General features: G+C 41.1%; 1 protein-coding gene across 1 annotated transcript in view; it reads left to right on the forward strand.

Moving 5' to 3' along the window:
• The first annotated feature begins 7,776 nt into the window (after positions 1 to 7,776).
• Positions 7,777 to 13,680, forward strand: part of PFKL (phosphofructokinase, liver type) — a 160,604-nt gene continuing 154,700 nt past the window's right edge. Inside the window, exons 1-3 of the mRNA XM_083153592.1 lie at positions 7,777 to 7,850; positions 10,116 to 10,305; positions 12,409 to 12,574. Of these exons, the coding sequence (XP_083009718.1) occupies positions 10,155 to 10,305; positions 12,409 to 12,574 (317 nt within the window). The 5' untranslated portion in view covers positions 7,777 to 7,850; positions 10,116 to 10,154. The remainder of the gene's footprint in view (positions 7,851 to 10,115; positions 10,306 to 12,408; positions 12,575 to 13,680) is intronic.

Genomic DNA, 13,680 nt, shown 5'->3' on the forward strand with positions numbered 1-13,680 from the left:
TTAGTTCGACAGGTCATTAGTTCGACAAGGTCATTAGTTCGACATTGTCTATGTCGACATTCACAAGGTCGACATGGGGTTTTTCACTGTTTTTTACCTGAATGTCAACACAGTCGACATGGACACAGTTTAAAGTGCACTGCATCCCCTCGCATCGCTCGCTGCGCTCGCTATGCGTCGGGCACGGTGCCTCGCTACGCTCGGCACACTATTTTATTCTCCCACCACGCCCTAGTGGATGGTAGGGCATGAAATACCGCCTGTCGGCACATGTTGGCTCAAAAAACAGTGAAAAACTCCATTTCGACCTTGTGAATGTCGACATAGACAATGTCGAACTAATGACCTTGTCGAACTAATGACCTGTCGAACTAATGACCTTTCGAACTAGAATCATGTCGACCTTTTCCCATGTCGACCTAGAGTCATGTCGACCTTTTAGCATGTCGACCTAATGGATTCGACCTAATGACTGTCGACCATAATGCAGTAGACCAAATGACCGCATCCCTGTTGTCCCTGGCCTGACATCCAGGGATAATGCCAACCTGGTGGTGGTGAATCAAAGCAGGGGAACATCATTGAGTCTATTAGTTTAAAATTTTTGCATAGAGTTTTATATTCAAGTTCAATAGTAAAATCCGTCTATAGCTAGCACATTCTCATGGGTTTTTCCCCTCCTTGTGGATTACAATAACCTTGGCTTCTAGCATGGTACTGGGGAAAGGGATGCCATGTAACATGGCATTAAACAGCACTCTTAAATGAGGAATCAGGATGGGGCACATTTCTTATAATAGAAGTCAGTAAAGCCATCCGATCCTGGAGTCTTAGAAGATCTGAAGCCTTTCAGGACTATAGCAATATCCTCATCAGAGATATCCTTATTTAGTTCCAATGAGGCCTGAGGGGACAATTTAGTTAAACTGTAGAAATTTAGATATAAGGGAGACAGGAGGGCCACAGCTGCACTCACCAGCCTTTATATGATAAAGTGCAGAATAATAGTCCCGGAATTCATGATTAATAACATTAGGATTAAAGGACACTGACCCTGACCTGGTGTTAATAGCCAAAATATTATTCTGAGATTGTTGGAATCGGAGTCTGGACACAAGTAATCTATCAGCTTTGTCACCTTTCTTGTTAAAAAACAAAAACAAAAAAAAATGTTTAAGCTTCTGTAAAGTCTTAGCTGTGTGATCAGAGAGGAAAAGTGAGAGATGACATTTAATTTGTAGTAAAAGCTCTAAACTGGCCTACGTGGTGGATAATTTATGCTGTTCATATATTTGAAGCTTCGAGGAGAGGGAAAGAAAATTAGTCTCTTGAGCTGTCTTGAGTCTGGAGGCATGGCAAATTAAGAGTCCGCGTAGGACAGTCTTATGAGCTTCCCACAGTGTAGTGGGGGAAGTCCCTGGCAGGTCATCAGTAAGGAAATAATCATTAAGGGAGTTTTTTTTTTTTTAGTTTGTTTATTGGTGGATCACACTGCACTTAACAATGGAGAAAAAAAACCCCACCATGACAGTGAGATAGTGAAGTACATATATAACTGGAAAAAGACAACATTGGCAGAGAGGATGGTGTGACCCTTTTTAACCGTTTAATGTAGAGGAGCGAAGAGCTAGGAGGGGAAATGAGAAAGAGAATCGACAGGGGGAGATGGAAGGAAGAGGAGGGGGTAGAAATGAAGATCAGGGAGTAGAGTAGAAGATAGAAAAAAGATGGAGGGATGGGTGGGGGGGTGGGGGGCGTGGGTCCTCGGTAAAGAGAAAGATATCAAGTGAAATATTAGAGGTCAGTCAACTAGGCTCAGAATCATGTGACGAAGGGTGAGGTGAATTGTTGGGTGGAGATTCAAGGGGACCAGGTAGTATTGAACTTTTTGGAGGAGTGTTTAAGGATGCCGGTCATGTACTCCATACGGTACACATGCCATAGGCGGGCAATTAAGGAGTGGTATGGAGGGAGCTTCCGTTTTTTTTTCCATTCTATTGCAATCTGGCAGGTGGTCGCCGAGACCACATGACGCATTAGTCTGTTTTGTGACTTGGATAGGGATGGAACATCCAGAGGGAGAAGGAAGTATTTGGGGTCGTATGGGATGGGTGCGAGTAACAGGTTGCCAATGAATTGGATAACTTCTTTCCAGAAGTTGGCTATCTTAGAGCAAGTTCACCAGATGTGCATGAATGTCCCTGTGTCACCACAACCCCTCCAGCATGTATCCGATATTTCAGGATATATTTTGTTAAGTCTAGAAGGATCGTAATACCACCTATAAATCAATTTATAGACGTTTTCTTTAATCTTGACACATATAGAGCTGGAAGCGGCGTTGCTCCAAATCTCTGACCAGTCCTCTTTGGTCAGGGACTCACCCAGATCTTGGTCCCAGGCCCCCTCCGAAGCAGACTGGCACAAGGGGGAGTTGTCCATAAGTAATGAATATAAAAGGGAAACCAGGCCTCTGGTGTTGGATCGCCGAAGGCATACAGCTTCAAAAGTGGATAAGGATCTGCTTGTGATAGTAGGTTTAACTGTGGAGTCAAAATGTCTTAGTTGAAGAAATTGAAAGAAATTCCTAGTGGGAATTCCCGTGTTCGCTTGAATCTGGGAGAATTGCGGAAAGGAGTCATCTTTGTTGTTATAACAATATACAATAGATTGTGTGGTGCGCTATAACAATATACAATAGATTGTGTGGTGCGCTATCATACAGCAGCTGGCACAAGGGTTTGTCAGGCCCAATGGTATATAAGGAAAAAAAGAAGGATATGTGCCAGCGCTGGCTGCAATGATACAATAGTACACGGTTCTCAAAAAGGTATAACAATTTATTATGACATAAAAACAATACTAAAAATTATATGCTAAAAAGGTGAATCACTTTAAAGCAACAGTCCAAGACAGTGGGTAAAATTACCTCAGTATGTTATAATAATAATAATAATAATAATAATTATCTTGAAAATTGTAGCTGCTTGGATTGATATAAAATGATATTATTGCTGTATATTACCATCCCATTTTTGTCTGGTCATTGGTGGAAACCAGGATCTGTGACGGAATGTCCATAGGAAATGTCCTATAATTTCAAGGACTCAGGATATCCCAGTGTGGTGTCCTCTTAAGTAGTAGCTGGATGATTAGGAATAAAGCTGTATCCCATAAGATTTTTGAATCCAGGAAATTTGAAGGGAACCAACTGTGAAATTAGGAAATTTTTAGCATATAATTTTTAGTATTGTTTTTATGTCATAATAAATTGTTATACCTTTTTGAGAACCGTGTACTATTGTATCATTGCAGCCAGCGCTGGCACATATCCTTCTTTTTTTTATCTTTGTTGTTATCATTAAGAAATATTATGCCTCTACTCTTCCACGGAAGATAAGCAGTGTTGTCCATGCCTGGGGGAAAGGCAGGGTTGTGTAGAATAGGAAGGAATGGTGGATGGGCCAGGCGCTAGGTTGTATTTTTTTTTTAGAGTAGTCCCAAACAGATAGGGACCGAGAGACAATTGGATGGGCGATTACACTTTTTGGTCGCTTGGGTCTCTGGATACAGAGGAGAGAAGAGCGTGAGGAGAGTCCCAGATCAGCTGCTTCAATGTCTAACCAGACCTTCCCCGCCTCAGGGCTGATTAAGGGAGTTTTTAATGAAATATGTATATTCTGGATTGTACAAAAGGGAATCATTAAGTCTCGAGGCGGCACAGGAAGGACAGGGAGCAAAAGAGCTGATATCCGCTGTAATCATACAATAATCAGACCATATCATAGGAAGTATACGTGCTGATGTAAGTTTGAGGGATAGACTGAGAAGAATCCATGTCTATTCTTGAATAAGAGTTGCGAACATTAGAATAAAATGTGTAATGCCTCGTTAATGGTTCAAACAGTCTAAATGAGTCAAATAATAGGTGATTTTTTTTCTGAAAGAGTTGACAGAGCCATATAAGCAGATGAAGGAGGTTGGGGAACAAAAGGAAAGATAGGGGAGGAGTCTAGAACCTCATTAAAATATCCTGCTATTATAAGTTCTCCTTGTTGGAGTTTAGATAGGAGGGAGTCCAGTTTCCAGAGTCCAGTTTCTTAAAAAAGCCAGTCACATGCGTAGAAAGTAAGGGGATAAGATCTGGATTTCAAGTTTGTATGTAAAAGCCTTTTGAAATGGGTCTCTTGCAAAAATACTATGTCACTCCTAGTTTGTTTAAGAGATCAGAAGAGTTTCGTGCGCTTAGAAGTGCTGTTTAAAACCTTTCCATTTTGCAAAAACAGTATACGAGCCATAGTAAACCTATTTTGAAAGAGCCTTTTCGAAGTCTCACCAAAATCCTCACCCACTCAATAATATGTACTGTAAATAACCTACAAGAAATTCCAGGAGCACATTGTAACATTAAGAAATTCACCAGGGATAACAGAAAAAAAAACAAAAGATGAGTGGAACTAGGGAAACAAAGGGGGTGTGGGGGGGGGGGGTGTTGGAGGCCAGAAGGGGGTACATCTGGTCTAGTACACCGGTCAGGAGAGTAGGGCAAAAGGACACTAAATGGCAATGACCAAAACGGGGTATATAACCCCCTTGAGGAGGCATGGCCTATATAATTTACTGTAGGATTTAAGTGGTTACCCACGCGCTGAGCTTGGTTGGTTCGGTGCTAGCAGCTGCACTTGCTGTGTTACCAGTTTGGCCAAGGAAATCAGTTGTAGTGATGCGTGCTGCTCCACTTGTGGGTGTTAGTGATGACTGAAAACTCTGGGTATTGTGCAAAATGGTCTATCTTTACTTGGAATAAAACATAATCTGTGCTTTTCATACATTTTATATGGCCGTGTGGTATGCTTTCATGCACAATTTACACATTAATTATAGATTAAACATACAGGTCAGTGCTATGTTACCCCATTGGGGGTCAGGGTCCACCTGAGGGAGACAACAGTGTGTGGGTGTGGGGGGATAGGGGGAGGATTGCGGGCCAGGCTTGTTGAAGATGTTGGATGTGCAGTGTTAATGATGTCCAGAGGTTAGCAGTGCTAATCTGCTGCCCTGTGTCCTCCAAGATGCTGGCTAAAATGTCTTTGTCAGCTGCTGGTATTGGTGTTTAACACCAGTGCAGGGATTGAGCGATGCGGTGGTCTGCTTGTGGAAGTCGCCTGCTTCTGTTGGTGATGGAGGGGCCGAAGGGCTTTTGCCGGTTCCCTGGTGGTGTCCCTGCGAGTCTCGGTGCTGCCAGGTTGGACTTAGGTGGTTGAGGGTCTGGAGGAACCTTGTGCCTTCCTCCTTGGGTGGGACTATCCATTCCGCTCGCTGGGGTGGGCTTCTGCACTGACTGCCATGCGTGGGGGTTTCAGCGTGGTTCTTCTGGCAGAGGGTGCAAAGCGGGTGGTGCCTTTCAGCAGCCGGCCGCTTGCCTCCCTTGCCAACGTAGCCACCTACTCACTTAGTCCTGCTCCAGTGTTGATGCTCCTACTCGCTTCTTCTCCCGGGCGGTGCCTTCCGTCTCTCTTCTTGTCTGCACGTCTTCATTGCCGGGCAACTTCCAGGTTTGGCCTGGCTCTGCTTCTGTTCTTCTGGGCGCACTATTGTTTCTGTGGTGGGTGGGGGTGTTTGTGTTTTGGCCTCAGTGTGGGCCTCCTTCTAGGCAGTTACTGGTGCGCTCTTTATAGTCTGTGGGTGGATTGTTCTTTCTCCTCTTGTGAGTGGCCTGTTGTTCCTTTCTCTGATGGGTGCTTGCTGTGTGTCAATCATATCAATTGAGATTAGATTCCGGTGGATGGTTGCTGTAGTTCCTGCACCTGTGGTGTGCAGTTTTCCAATTTGTTTGGGTTGGTGTGTCAATGGGTGATGTGTCCAGATGCCAGTGGGTGGATGCTTTAAAATAAAGAGTTGCGATTTGGGGTGTTCTGCGATGACCAGGTGTATGTCATCTTGTTGCATACCGCAGATATAGGTATACGTGTCTGTGTGCACTCTGGTGTGTGTGTGTGTGTGTGTGTACAGTATGTATACAGTATGTATGTGTATATATTTACTGCATTTAGATGTATGGCAGTTGTGGGCTGTATAATTAATGCTGCTTTCAGACCACAAAACTGGCTTTGACACTGTATTTGAAAACGTTTCCAAAAACGGATCTGCCAGGTAAAACCCCTTTCACACCACATCTCTTAAACGGTATATTACCATTTAAGTGCGGTTTTTTTGACACTGGCAGACCCGTTTTTGGAAACTTTCCAAATACAGGGTCAAAGCCAGTCTTCAGCACGCGCGCCCCCCCCCCAGCGCAGGTTAACAACCCCCCCATCCCCCCCCCCCCGTGCAGCCGGTACCTTCGTTATTGCGGATCCCGGCACTGCAGTATGGACGGGTTCACTTATGAAAAAAAGCGTCTTTCAGAAAATGGCTGCCCCATAGGAAAACCTGTTTTAAAAAACGGTCGTATGGGGGCAGCCATTTTCCGAAAGTCACTTTTCTTATAAGAAATTTCTATTGTACATAAAGGATGAGCTTAGAGTGATGTTTAATTTGGGATTTTTTGGATGAGAATACTAGAGGGAAATGAGACGTTCATAAATTTAAATATACATTTGGGAGTGTCTCATTTGCCTGTTGTCCCTCATCCTATTATTAATACTTCTTTGAAAAGATTATATCTATAAATGTGAAGGGGCTAAATGCCAATGGGGGGGGGTTCCATCATTATTGGAAATAAGCGGATTTAACAAGTCAATCCCGGATGTTGTAACCAGCGAAATGGCCGGGATCCGCAGCTGCTGAATCTTCATTCGTGGAAATGGGCACTAAGTTTTAGATTTAACGGCTGTCTCCACAGAAAAAGACGTGGATTCCCCAAAAAAGAAAAAAAGATTGGAAAGATGCATTGTGAATTCCTATTCTTTACGGAAACTGCAGCTATTTCACAGTGAAATAGTGGCATTGAATACCCCACAATGTTTTAATTTTATCTGGTTGATAGCGCTACAATGAAAAGCTAAATAGGTTGACCCCAAACGGTCGACATGCAAAAGATTCTTTTTTTTTGAAGGTCTCCCTGTTAACTCTTTGTATGTAGATCATTGGGGTTGACCTATTGACTGTATATTTTTTTTTACTGTAGATCTGTTGAACCTGAGGAGACCTAAAAAAAGAAAAAGGTCTAACCTTGTTCGGGAACAACATAGTAAATATATTAAAATAAATAAATGCCTCATTAATATAAATAATTCAGTCAAAGCATTTACAGGTTGAGTCTCCCTTGCCGTGTATTCCAAAAAGCTAAACTTAACTCGTGGCCATCGGACTCCTATTTAGCGTCATCCCCGGTCCCAAGGATGCATTGTGCGGTGCACCAGTGACCTTACCGGTGCACCTGTGTACTCACGAAATGCATCTCTGTGACCGGAGATGCCTCTGAAGAGGATTACTAGGGCCGCCTTGGACACTGGGGGATCATCAGGTCACAGCCGGGGGACCAGGTAAGTATGAAAAAAAATATTCCAAAATCCGCAAAAATCCTTCATCTAAAATGCACGTTGTCCCGAGCATTTCGGATAAAGAATGCTCAACCTGTTATAGCAGAAAATCTAAAATATTTTTTTTATTTTTATAATAAAGAAACAGTAACTTTATCTTTGCTGCATTGTACTGTAAGTTATGAACGTATAGTTATAAAGGAAGCCACTACTTCATTAATATTTTTCTTTAGATGGAGTATTTTCTATAGATGTAGTATTTTATTTTTTTCTCTGTTTTTACTAAAGGGCTATGAAGGCTTGGTTGAAGGTGGAGACTTTATCAAGCCAGCGAACTGGCTAAGTGTGTCAAATATAATCCAGTTGGTAAGTGTAGTAAAATTATTTATGTTTTTTGTTCTTATATGAATGGTGTACTTGTATATATGATAACAGTACAAACATTGGTACTTATGTAATATCTGGGCTCCCGTTTTTCTTATGAGACCGCGTCCCCTCGCGGGGCGCGCTGCGCTCGCCACGCTTCGGGCACGGTGGCTCGCTGCGCTCGCCACACTATATAAAATCAACTCCATGCGTAGTTGGATAGTAGGGGTATGAAAAAATGGGGTGCATTTAACATGGGAGCCCAGATAATACATAAGTACCCAAACATTGATAGACCCTTTTATGCATTTTCTAAATGTATTATACAAAAGAGTTAAGACTGTTAGTTGAATGTAACCATTTTCCAAAATAATTTGAATATACATAAAATATACTGTACATACAAATGGTACAACTATTATTGGATCATTTAACCTCAAGTATTAAAAAGAGTGTAAATCCTGTCCTTGGCCCATTCTCTGAATTCCATATGTAGAGCTGTGATTATTTATTTGTTGCCAAACTTACACACTTAAAGCGGTTAGCTATGTTTGTCTTATAGCGTTCCCATTTATAGTGCTTTGTTCTTGCATGTGCTAATATTTTTTCACACTAAAGGATACCCCAAGAGCCATCTGTAATTAGCATATTTCTCACATATACTTGATTTTCAAGGTAAGTGTATTTCCATAAAAATTATTGGTACATTAGTATTCTTATCCATTATATGGTGTCACAAGTGTTCTGCAGCGTCTATAACAAAATACATAAACAAATGAGCAACTTACAGTAAAATACATTGTAGGACAAGTACAGGGTATATAAACATTGCTGCATCAGCAGACATGACTGCTACCCTGATGAAATAAGCATCAGGGTAGCAGAAACTGAGGGTTAAGTGCCGCTGTAGGAAGTATAAGAATGAAAATAGTCTAAAACTGGGTACACAGTAAGCAATATGCTGTCCAGTGTGGTGGATCAGACCAGCATATCCCTCATATCACTACCTATGTATGCATCATATGCACTCTCCATATCACTACCTATGTATGTGTCATATGCACTCTCCCTTCCTATGCTTGCCATCATGCTAGGCTTGATGTGCAGCACATCAAACCTAGCGACATCATGCCTGTTAATGAAGGACGGAATGGTCCTTCATTAACATCGCTTAATGCGTATCCTGGTTGCGATATGTTGGCTCATCGGACAAGATAAGGAAAAGCACATTATGGGAAAAGGCACTGCTCATGAGAGCATACATTTTAAAGGGGTTGGGGCAGACGAAGGCTGTGAATTCCGCAGCTTTGCGAGTCATTGAAATGCCTCTCGAATGGCTGATCATACCCCCTCACATACCGCATTCCCCCGCACACGTGCAAATGGATGGTTAGCATAAACATCCATTTGCAGATTGCGTGTGGGGAGGAAACCATTTGTTGGTCATCAACCATCCAATGATTTCTACTGCTTTTGCAGATGTAAGACACCTCTCTGGTGTCTTACATCTACGAGCACCCTGTACAGGAAGCGGGTGGACAGCTGACATCTGCTGACATCAGCTGCCTGCCCCCCGCACCCGTGTCATCGGGAACTTAGAATGGGAACGCCCATGTTACGCTGGGCATTCCAATGGGCACAGTCCGTTGCCGCCACCCCACACCCCCCGCTGTCACTGCTAGGTGCGAATGGGATGGCGAACCAATCGGCTGCACATGCGCATAACGGTATATGCGCATACACAGCTGATCGCCATCGCTCCTCTCCGCAAACACACAGGGGAGCAAGGCGATTAGAATAAAGACCTTAGGGTGAGATGCACTAAGCTTCAAAAGTGGTAAAATGAGAGTGATAACAACCAACCAATCAGCTTCTGCTTGACTTATTTCAGTTAAAGTTTTGTCTGTATTGGCCCATACACACTAGGCGAGCGTACTGTACTAAGTACTGTAGCTCAGTTTTCATGTTTTGAGCTATCTTCAGCTAAAAATCTACGGGTGTGTATAGCCGGGCGGTATGTGCTGTGAACCCCTTTCCACAGTCTTCTACTGCGGAAAGTGGTTCACCATCCCCTCCTGAAAATCGCTGAGCTGGCTGAAAATCGATCATTGTTTATGCACTGATTAATGTTTCATCCAGAGATTTCACATGATCAAACAGCATACACACTGGCCAAAAACATTCAGTGTGTATGCACATTTAGTTTGCCACTGCTACTATGCTTTTTTATACTATACTACTAGAAAAACACTTATTTTTTTTTAGGGTGGCACTATCATTGGAAGTGCCAGGTGCAAAGCATTTATGACTCACGAAGGGCGTTTGTCTGCAGCATTTAATCTGGTGCAGAAAGGTATAACAAATTTGTGTGTCATTGGTGGTGATGGCAGTTTAACTGGAGCAAACATCTTTCGAAAGGAGTGGGGATGCCTACTTGAAGAGTTGGTTAAGGAAGGTAAGTTTTTTGTGTGTGTCACCTATTGTTAAATGTCTACATTACGGCTTCCTGTCTAGGTAATGTGTGCAGCTGTTTTTTCCACCATGTACATATGTTCTCTTCTGTATTTGCCTGTTTATTAAAGAAGAACGTTATTGATAAATTTTGAGAAACTCATAGGGAAAAGAAAATACCAAGCCATGCTTACTTTGCAGCATTCTCCTTGCACCTTCCACACGCCAGTTATGGTTGATTTTATCCTACAATTTGTTTGCTCTTGATGTATTCTTTTTATTTGAAGACTGTACCAAATAACGAACAATCCTTTTTTGGCTTATTATGGGATTTTAGTATAAGCATTATATATTCGCTATAGAATATGGTGTGTACCAAAACTAAAATAATGTTTCTAAAATATTAATATAAACTTTATCTACAATTATTCTTGACAATGCTAATAAAAATCTGGGGCTTTGTTACATTACAAAAATATCAGGTAGCCATTGCCATAGTATATGTACCCTCGTGAACCTAATTGTATCACTACTTGTCAAACAATCACCAGAAGAACAACAATGGCTCCACTATTAGTCCATACAAGTTATTTTGTGGGAAAGGGTAAACTGACATTTTGTAATGCCCGTTTCATTGCAAGATGCAAGGCCATCCATTCATGCTAATGAACTGCTGGTTCTTAAAATACAGGGGATCCCCACACATTTTTAATCCTGTATTTTTAGAACCAGGGCTGCCTTGTAAAGCCTTGGGTTGGATATGCTTTTGGTAGGGCATCTAACATAATATCTTCTTCTGATTTTTGTATGTTCCTGTACTTGAACACACGGAATCCTGTACTAATATTACTGCTCTGTGCAGGCTTCTGTCAAACTTGCCAGCTAGATGCTGTGCTATTTTGTTTTTTGCAGATTTGTTAACTGATTTTGTGTGAGTTTAGAACTTGCACAGTATTACATTGGCCGAGTTGCATGTTTTCCATGGGCAAAAATCTGGATGCGAAATGTGAGAAACCTGCCAGTTTGAATATTCTTGCACCCTAGTACATGCCACACTTTACTTCTTTAGGGGGTGTTTACTCTCGGCCTCCATGTGTGAGCCATTAAGAAATTTATACAGCCAGCCACAATATTCTGTTGAGGAACAGAATTGGTGAAGTCTCAGGATTAGAAGGTTATCATTGGAAATATGGATATAGAAAAACAGAGTGCGCCCCTGGTATGTAGTTCCACCACCAAATGAGAAAAACCATAGTGACAATATACAAATCACTTTTCAACAGGTTTAATACAATTTTTCTCTCATAAAATACAATATAAAAGCACTTTTTTCATCTGTGAGGAGTCAATGTTCAACAAGTACACGGAAACACCCAACGCGCTTCGACGAAAACGACTTCATCAGGGGTAACATTCTGGGTGGTGGAAAAAACCAAATTACTCACTATGTATAGTGAAGTGGTAAATTAAAATGTAATCAATAATAAAATGATAGGAGTACATACCCATAGGTACAAAGACCATGAGTACTATTGGGAACTCCAGATGTCGACCTTTCAGGGAAGGCGTGCAATTAATAAAATTGGATCCCTTGGAGATCCTAATGAAGATGAAGATGATGAGATCCTAATGAATAGATGCGTACTCCTATCATTTTATTATTTATTACATTTTAATTTACCACTTCGCTATACATAGTGAGTAATTTGTTTTTTCCACCACCCAGAATGTTACCCCTGATGAAGTCGTTTTCGACGAAACGCGTTGGGTTGTTTCCGTGTACTTGTTGAACATTGACTCCTCACAGATGAAAAAAGTGCTTTTATATTGTATTTTATGAGAGAAAAATTGTATTAAACCTGTTGAAAAGTGATTTGTATATTGTCACTACGGTTTTTCTCATTTGGTGGTGGAACTACATACCAGGGGCGCACTCTGTTTTTCTATATCCATCCTTTTCTCCATATCCCCCACTAACAGGGGGACTAACGGGGTTGCTGCCTGACCAATATCCTTATAGCGCATTGAAGGGGTACCTCTTTTTTGTATCATTGGAAATATATTAACTAATCATCTGTACTGTACTGTGTTTGAATCTTTATAACAGAAAAAATTACTGAACAACTTGCAGCCACTTATTTTCATTTAAATATTGTCGGACTTGTGGGCTCCATTGACAATGACTTTTGTGGTACTGATATGACAATCGGAACAGATTCGGCTTTGCACAGAATTATGGAGGTTATTGATGCAATCACTACTACTGCCCAGAGGTAACTTTTCTAATATATATATATGTGTATGAATGTATGTTTGTGTGTATTTATATGTATGTGTGCTAACATATTTGTTTAAATAAAATAACTATTTGGCTCTTCATCTATTTGTGTTAATTTCATTATAACAACTTATTGGAAGCTTATAATAATCATGGTTATTTATATTAAACTGCTGTATAATAAGTTTACAGATGTGCCGTGCATAGGTAGAGTAGACACAGTCTGGTTGGAACTAATCTTTTAAGTTCTTTTTATTTTAATCGGTTTTATTAATTTCTTTCATTACTTTCATTATAAATAACAATACATTTCATCTTCTACACTTAATCAGAACTGTTATACGTTTCTTATTTGATATCATCCATTTCATAGGATGAAACCTTCAGTGGAGACTGGTCTTATATCCAAGGAGACTGGTCTTATATCCAAGGAACCAAAAGATTCTTGTTGATTTATTTCTTTATTATCCACAGGTGTAAAAATTTTAACAAAAATTTGGGCTGTCAGGCTGAACTCTGTGATCAAAACAAATGTTCACGGGGATCAAACTGGATTTATGCCAGGGAGTTGTACCAGACCGAATCTTAGGATATTGTTTTGCCATTTACAGATGGGAGAAAGCGCTGGAATGGAGGCAGCGGTGGTGTATTTGTACGCCGCCAAAGCCTTTGATTCGATAGAATGGGGATATTTATGGAAAGTTTTAGACAGATTCTCATTCAGTCCCATCTTTATAAGATGGGTAAAATTATTAGATGCAGTTCCAGTAGCTCGGGTCACAGTTAATGGTTATAGATCTAAGCCTTTTACGTTGCAGAGAGGTACACGCCAGGGGTGCCCTCTATCTCCGACTTTATTTGCATTAGCGATTGTACCACTGGCTAGTTATATTAGTACATCTCCTGAGATTGAGGGCCTCCTAATGGGCGATGTTTGCGATACCATAGCATTATATGCAGATGACATGCTTTTATTTCTTCGAGAATGGAAGGCATCAGTACCAGTTATTTTGAGGATAATTAACTATTTTGGAGTATACTCAGGGCTGTGTATAAATTGGTCCAAATCTAATATTTTACCTATGTCAGGTAATATTCCGG

This window comes from Crinia signifera, chromosome 7 (genome assembly GCF_055691185.1).
Source record: "Crinia signifera chromosome 7, ASM5569118v1, whole genome shotgun sequence".
NCBI lineage: Eukaryota > Metazoa > Chordata > Amphibia > Anura > Myobatrachidae > Crinia > Crinia signifera.